Source organism: Micropterus dolomieu, linkage group LG09 (assembly GCF_021292245.1).
Source record: "Micropterus dolomieu isolate WLL.071019.BEF.003 ecotype Adirondacks linkage group LG09, ASM2129224v1, whole genome shotgun sequence".
Taxonomy (NCBI): Eukaryota; Metazoa; Chordata; class Actinopteri; order Centrarchiformes; family Centrarchidae; genus Micropterus; species Micropterus dolomieu.
Window position 1 is genome coordinate 3,060,416 of NC_060158.1, and position 7,328 is coordinate 3,067,743.

The 7,328-nt window shown below is 42.3% G+C and overlaps 1 protein-coding gene across 1 annotated transcript in view; it reads left to right on the plus strand.

The window, feature by feature from the left end:
* The window catches only part of LOC123976721 (saxitoxin and tetrodotoxin-binding protein 1-like), a 26,169-nt gene that overhangs the window by 3,176 nt on the left and 15,665 nt on the right, over nucleotides 1-7,328 (plus strand). Inside the window, exons 3-8 of the mRNA XM_046059069.1 lie at nucleotides 1,269-1,351; nucleotides 2,138-2,263; nucleotides 2,473-2,592; nucleotides 4,662-4,704; nucleotides 5,919-6,114; nucleotides 6,559-6,704. Coding sequence (XP_045915025.1) covers nucleotides 1,269-1,351; nucleotides 2,138-2,263; nucleotides 2,473-2,592; nucleotides 4,662-4,704; nucleotides 5,919-6,114; nucleotides 6,559-6,704 — 714 coding nt within the window. The remainder of the gene's footprint in view (nucleotides 1-1,268; nucleotides 1,352-2,137; nucleotides 2,264-2,472; nucleotides 2,593-4,661; nucleotides 4,705-5,918; nucleotides 6,115-6,558; nucleotides 6,705-7,328) is intronic.

The following is a 7,328-nucleotide window of genomic DNA, read 5'->3' on the forward strand; positions in this document are numbered from 1 at the left end:
TAGCTTAAAGACTTGAGACTTGACTTGGACTCTAGCTCAGAGACTTGAGACTTGACCTCTAGCTCAGAGACTTGAGACTTGACCTCTAGCTCAGAGACTTGAGACTTGACTTGGACTAGCTTAAAGACTTGAGACTTGACTTGGACTCTAGCTCAGAGACTTGAGACTTGACCTCTAGCTCAGAGACTTGAGACTTGACTTGGACTAGCTTAAAGACTTGAGACTTGACTTGGACTCTAGCTCAGAGACTTGAGACTTGACCTCTAGCTCAGAGACTTGAGACTTGACTTGGACTAGCTTAAAGACTTGAGACTTGACTTGGACTCTAGCTCAGAGACTTGAGACTTGACCTCTAGCTCAGAGACTTGAGACTTGACCTCTAGCTCAGAGACTTGAGACTTGACTTGGACTCTAGCTCAGAGACTTGAGACTTGACCTCTAGCTCAGAGACTTGAGACTTGACTTGGACTAGCTTAAAGACTTGAGACTTGACTTGGACTCTAGCTCAGAGACTTGAGACTTGACCTCTAGCTCAGAGACTTGAGACTTGACCTCTAGCTCAGAGACTTGAGACTTGACTTGGACTAGCTTAAAGACTTGAGATTTGATTTGGACTCTAGCTGAAAGTCTTGTGAGCATCTCTGATCTGTATCAAAGCAGATGGTGTGGATGCAGACTGATGGCAGGTCTGTGTTAAGCGTTGAGGATTTGGGGCTGGCTCAATAGCAAAGTTATCTGTGGATGGGTGAGGCAGCTATTCAGGAGTTTGGAGAAGAAGCTAAAGGTAAACCTTGATGGTGTGTATTTGATAGCCATCCTTTGATGGGTGTAGGTGACAAAAAAGGTCAAGGTGAGGAGATCGAACGACTATCATGGTTATTACGGCAGGATTTACATGTTGAAGGTAAGTGCTAGATTTTGTGTGTGGAGAAAGCGACCTGGTATTCACTGCAAACCTTCTTCCATTATAGAAACCTCCCAAACCGGCAGAATGAGCGGTTTCGATGTACAGATGAGTGTCATGTGGGAGAGTCAGTTGTTCAGTGTAGAAAAAGGTGACCCCGTTCCCACCAAAAGGTAAAGCAGCTGCTGGGGCTTTTTGCGTTGTTTCCTAAGTGTACCCTTAAGGGTAAATCGATTTACACGATATTAGACTGCATTATTGCGCCCTTGTTAGCAGACGTACTGCATCATTTCCAGTCTCTTATTTAGCCCTTGGATAAACCTGAGTTCAACTAGATGTCATCAGGTTGTTGTGTCATTTTCAGTGATAAGCCGTGTTCTCAGTACCTAATCAAGATGACGATGCCCTCCGACCCTGACCACCACACACTGCACACCCACGCCTCCAGTGAGTCACATTAACACACACATTTATACATGTACCATTACTAACATAATACATTTCCTAACCCTAAAACTACCCTTAACCATCACGACTAAGTGAAAAACATCATCCACCTTTCAAAGCTAAACCTGTTTCTAACCTGAACCTTCAAGCAGTCCTTGAAGTAGTGAGGACAAAATGTCCTCATCGGTGAATTGGGCTTTTTTTGCTTCAGCATTTGTTTTTTTTTGTTTTTTTTCCAACCGCTACTTTCCAGCTGAGGAAACATAACTTAATAATGACAATAGTTTGTTTTGGTGAGGTGATTGGAAGGCTTATAAATATTATTATTAACAAAATAAGAATTGTTTTTAACTAACTTAAATGTGGTTAAATTAGAATAAATAAAATGAAATAAAATATATTATAACAAATATTAAAAGATTTAATAGATTATAGTATAGTATTATATAGTATACATATTGTGGAATGGGCATAGGTATAACATAGTATAAGTATAGATGTGTAGGTACATGTTATGTAGTGGTGGTAACAGCAGTTAAATACAAATATTAATGTAATCATTATGGTAAATATTCATGTTTGTTATTAATACGACTGTTTCTTCCTTCTAATTATTCTTCCTCTTCGTGTTACTGTTATTGTTTATGATTTTGATATTATTGTATTACCATTGTTGTTGTGTACTGATTGTGTGTGTGTGTGTGTGTGTGTGTGTGTGTGTGTGTGTGTGTGTGTGTGTGTGTGTGTGTGTGTGTGTGTGTGTGTGTGTGTGTGTGTGTGTTTTAGTCTTGGAGATAAACGGAGTTGTTCGTCCGTACAACGACTCAGGCAAAGTGGATTTCCATGAGAGCTGCTCTGACTGTCTGGTGTTGGTCTACAGAGGCAGCGTGGGCCGATTCCTGCTCATCTACAGTAAACTCACAACACACACAAATAATTCATAATAATTAGTCATTCAATTATTATTCACATTCATCTTACTATCTTTAGATACATACATTTTGGAAAAATCAGTGGAAAGTCTGTCATTTCTCATTCTCTGTCTTTATTCAGTTTGTGATGTTTGTATGTGATTAAATTAAACTCATGACATGTATGTTGTGTGTGTGTGTGTGAATCAGGAAGGGAGGGGCAGCATCGGGATGTTGAGCAGCTGAAAGCGGCCCACGGCGATCATCACGAACTGGCCGAGTGTCTGGGATTTCCTCACGACAAACCGTTCAGCTACGACGGAGCCGCAGGTCAGTTTGTGTGAACGAGCTCTGGTCGTGGAGCGCGCCGGTTCTGGGTTTGAATGTGGGTTTGTTCTGTGTGGAGTCTCATGATGAGCCCCACTTCTCACCCTGTAGACCTCTGAATCCCCGCCTACATGTCAGATGTTTTCATTGATCAGAACAGGGCTGCTGCCCTTTGATGGATCTTTACCTTACTGATGAACAATTGGCCAATCAGAGTTTAGTTGTCAGGATTAAGAAGCAGGACGCCATCTAGCTACATTCACTTCTTCTGGTCATAATAAGAAAGCTTCTAAAACATTAAATGTCTGTCCTCACTCTGTTCACCAGCGCTCACTTTCTGTCATGTAAGAGCTACGTTCATGAAAAACAGTGAGCTCTTTGCAGCGGTTCAGGTTTCACTTACAGAAATAACTCTTAAACTGTAAACTGCTCCTAACACCCTCTAATACAACTTCTGTGACATTAGCAGGACGTCCGTTACTGCTGATTGGTCAGATCAGAAGGTGCCAAGTGTTCATCAGAAAGTAATCCAACACATTCTCACTCCCGACTCGACACATCTGGACGCTTGGTGTCACTTTTTAATGTCATGGATACCCTTTAGTATAGTGTTTAGATGTTTAGGGCTCCGTGGTTGTCACGGTGGGTGTAGGGTAGAGCAGGATAAGCAGGTTGGTGGACCAAAATGCAGGACAAGAAGGCCGACTGGCCCTACAACGTAGTGGCAGAGTCCAAATCCAAAATCCAAACAAACAAGGTAATCCAACAGAAAAGTCCAGAAACAGGTGTACAATCCAAAATCCAAACAACTGGTGGGGAAAGAGCGAGCGAGCGAGACAAGACTGAGCAGACAACACTACAACACACTGTAATGACCCAACAAAGACTAGAAACACCAGGAATATACACAGGGACTAACGAGCAGGGCGGGAGCAACACAGGTGACTGACATGAGACTAACGAGACACAGGCAGGCAGAGAGAGAGCAGGGAAAAGAGAGAGAGGCAGGCAGACATGGGGCAAAGTGACCAACACAGACAGAACACGTAACAAAATACCAGACAAGAATCTAACTCAGACAACAGAAGCCCATGTAAACAGACCAACTATAACACTGGGATCATAACAGACAAACATAAACGAGAACACAGTACTAGAAAACAGAGTACCGAGCAGACTAAACAAATACTACGACGACATGAACTAAGGCACAGGACTAACCTGACCAAAGCCTGAACCTGAACAAAGACTCCAAAAAGACAGAAATGGACATGAGTGAAACCCAAAACACAACAGACTATAGAACAGATACTGGACGCAGGACAGAACCCAAAACACAGATACAGATACTAAAACAGACTACAAATAACATGACTGAAACTAAATGAACAAAGCAGAACAGACCCGCACACAGTGTGACAGTGGTCAAGTTAGCAACATTAATATGCAATGTCTGGTTAGACTTTCAGAATACATGTATGTGTTAACGTTGTGAAATGTTGCAGTTAGGTTTAGGCACCAAAAGTACTTGGTTAGGTTTAGGAAAAGAACACGATGTGGGTTAAAATAACTATGTTACTTGCATAACTTAAATAAAAAAACATTCCATCTTGACATTTTGTCTCACAGGAAACAAACACAGGCCTACTGGTTTAAAGTCCAGTTTCTGGCCCAACCACCACCTTACTCAGACTTTTCTGTTAAATACCCCTCGTTGCTCCAGAGGCGTGCGACCTCTTACACAAATAGCAATTGCAAATCGCTTTGGATAAAAGCGTCAGCTAAATGAATAAATGTAATCCTGACTTTTTGCTCAACAAAGACTGGATCCCACAATTCCCATCATGCACCTGGACAATGTCTTTCAAACTCGGAACCTCCAGTTCACACCAACTACAAACTACCGGCGACCGCAGTATGTACTAGATACTGCATATTGCTTTTCAAAGTAGTATGTCATTTGCCGCTTCTCTTCTGGAAAGCAGGACAGGAGAAGGAGCTTCCACGTAAAAAAATAAGTTCTTTCTGTGTCAGCAGCAATAATATAAATGATTCTCCTCTTGTCTCCTCAGATTTTTGTCATAAGAAATCTTCTCCAGCGGTGGAGCCTGAACAGTCCTGAGGGAAGTCAACGTGTCTCAGATGTCGTTCACAAATAAAAGAAAGGAAAAGCAAACACTAAAACCTGGATGTTTCTTTTTCAGAGAGCTTTACACATCCACACTTGTTCGCTCCAAAATGAGCTTTGATTCGAGTATTTATTGTAATTGTTTTCCACAAATTGCCTCATCGGCTGTCTGATGTAACTACTAAGCAAACTTTGTTGTTTGTTGCTTTCACTACATTTTGCATCCTTCATCCCTTTCCCACTTTTCCAACTCTTTGTACTCCTTCAGTCTCCTTTCAAAGTTAAGCCAGCAATGCAGTTTTAGGGATACGCAGTATTTATGATAAATCTATTTAAAATATGTATTTCAAATACATGATAGGACTTTGTCATTTATATTTGATACAGTACAATATTTTGTATCAAAGTACTTTAGTGTTTTGTAGTTTGAGTGCCTACTTAGTAATTTACCCAGATGTGTTGGGATCAGAACAGAAAACTGATTCGGGCCCGAAGAAGAAGGTCAAGGTGAGAAACATGTAGTACAGTTCCTGTTAAGTCAGTTCGTGGTACCTTGAGAAAGCATTTTTAGTTTTTTTGAAATACAAATATACGGGGTTTTTTTTATAAAGTTAATGTTCTTCGCAGTTCAGCTTCAGCTTCCCGGCATTCACACCATCATTTCTTCAGAATCTGCCTTCTCTAGTTTTATGTCGCCGTTGTTTTCCACCACAGCGGCTTGTTGATTGACAGATCATCACTGCAGCTGTTTGGGTCTCTTTATGTCGACAGCATTTTAGATGCATCAAAATGAATCATGCACGTTGAGTTCAGGTTTTCTGTGGGTCTGTTTCAGATGTGTGACCCCTAAAGACCTCTAGGCAGCAGCTGGGAGCAAACGGGGAGAGACTGGAGGAGCCAAACTATTCACAGCTGTAAACTGGTCATAACGTTTTAAAATGGGTTCTAACAGACACAGGAAGCTGATGCAAACATGCTGAACTGAGTGTGATGCTGGTCTCTTTGACTGGTTTTGGTCTTTGACTCTGGCTGCTGCACTTTGAACGAGCTGAAACATGGATTCATGGACTGCAGTGATCCCGTCTTCTCTGAACCTTCTTACACAAATAAACAGGAAACTGAAAACAAACAGACCTGGAAGGGAAACAAAGGGTCAATCCGAGCTTGATAACACACTGAGCACACACACTTTGGACTGATTCTGGGCCGGCCGGGGGCCGAATGGGAGCCGTTATAAAACAACCCGCTGCTTTGTTTTCTTATCTCAGAGCAGGATGATTGTTGTGAAGCGAGTGCTGCTGTTGCTGGTGGTGGCGGCGATCGGCTCCGACGCACGGCCGGGCCCCGAAGACTGTGGCAGTCTGAGCAAAAGGCTGCCAGCTAAAGACCTGCACAAGGTGAGTCTGGTTGTTCATGTACCTGATGGTTCTGTCCTGAAGAGTCATGGTCATTTCTGTAATGAGCTTTACATTTGTTTGGCCAAAACTACTCAAATTTGTTATGCATTATAAAGTTATCCTCCTCGACCATCGTACGCGACTTATTATGTACTTCTACGTGTTTCTGTGCCAACTTGAGTTTCCCCTATAGGGGATTAATAAAGGTTTATCTTATCTCATCTTATTTGATCTTATCTGTGTTTAGCTAGATGAAAAGTCAGAAAGTTATTACAGTTGTTCCTGAGGTGAACATGAAGGTCTGAACCACAGATGTTTCAGTCTGGACCAAAGGGGAGGACAGATGGACACTTTTTCTGCATCAAAGATTAACCAAAGGATAGACTTGTCTCACTGTCCTCAGTGTCCTTCAGCTCTGTCTGACTCTGACCTGTCCTCCTGCAGATTTTCGGGGACTGGGCTTTGGTCTGGTCTGTCTCTGATACTCAGTACGGCAGGGACCTGATGGTGAACTCCTCCAGCTCCCACGTCGAGCTCCAACTCCTCCCTGACAACAAAACCATCATGTACAACGAGAGGAACATGTTCCTGTGAGTGCGTTCATTAGAAATGATTTAAACAGTGGTTTAAGTTTCAGTCAGTCGGCTGCTGGGGGGTGGATTCATATTATAAATAAATAAGCTTTATTTCCCTTCCAATTGGATAATGTGATCATACCTCTGCCTTCCCTCACCGAGGGATGAGAGGCCTGAAGAAGTCCGACTGTAAAGCTCATGTCTGGGGACTCCAGGTCTGTGAGCCGATGGGAAGAAAATAGAGAACCGATACGTGACTCTTCTGTTAGCTGTACAAGACTTTAAGTAGTACTATTAACAAAATGTCTTTTGTCTGGTAGAAAATTAGCTAAATATTCTCCCTTTTGTGTCTGTAGGTTTTTATTTAGCTAAATAGCAGCTTTTATAAACATAAACATAAGCCAGAAGGATTTGGAAGGAGGTTTTTGCTTTTATACCACTGTGGCAGCACAGAGCGGCACATCTCATGTACGGGGACTCGACTCTCTTCCAATTGGCTCACAGACCTGAATGTCCCTGAGGTCTGTCTGTCTTAGAAGAACTGGCCTCGGATAATAGAGAGCACAAGTTCCTCCCTGACCCTTCTTCTCTAACTGCTTTGTGTCATTTTCAGTGATAAGCCGTGCACTACGTACTTTT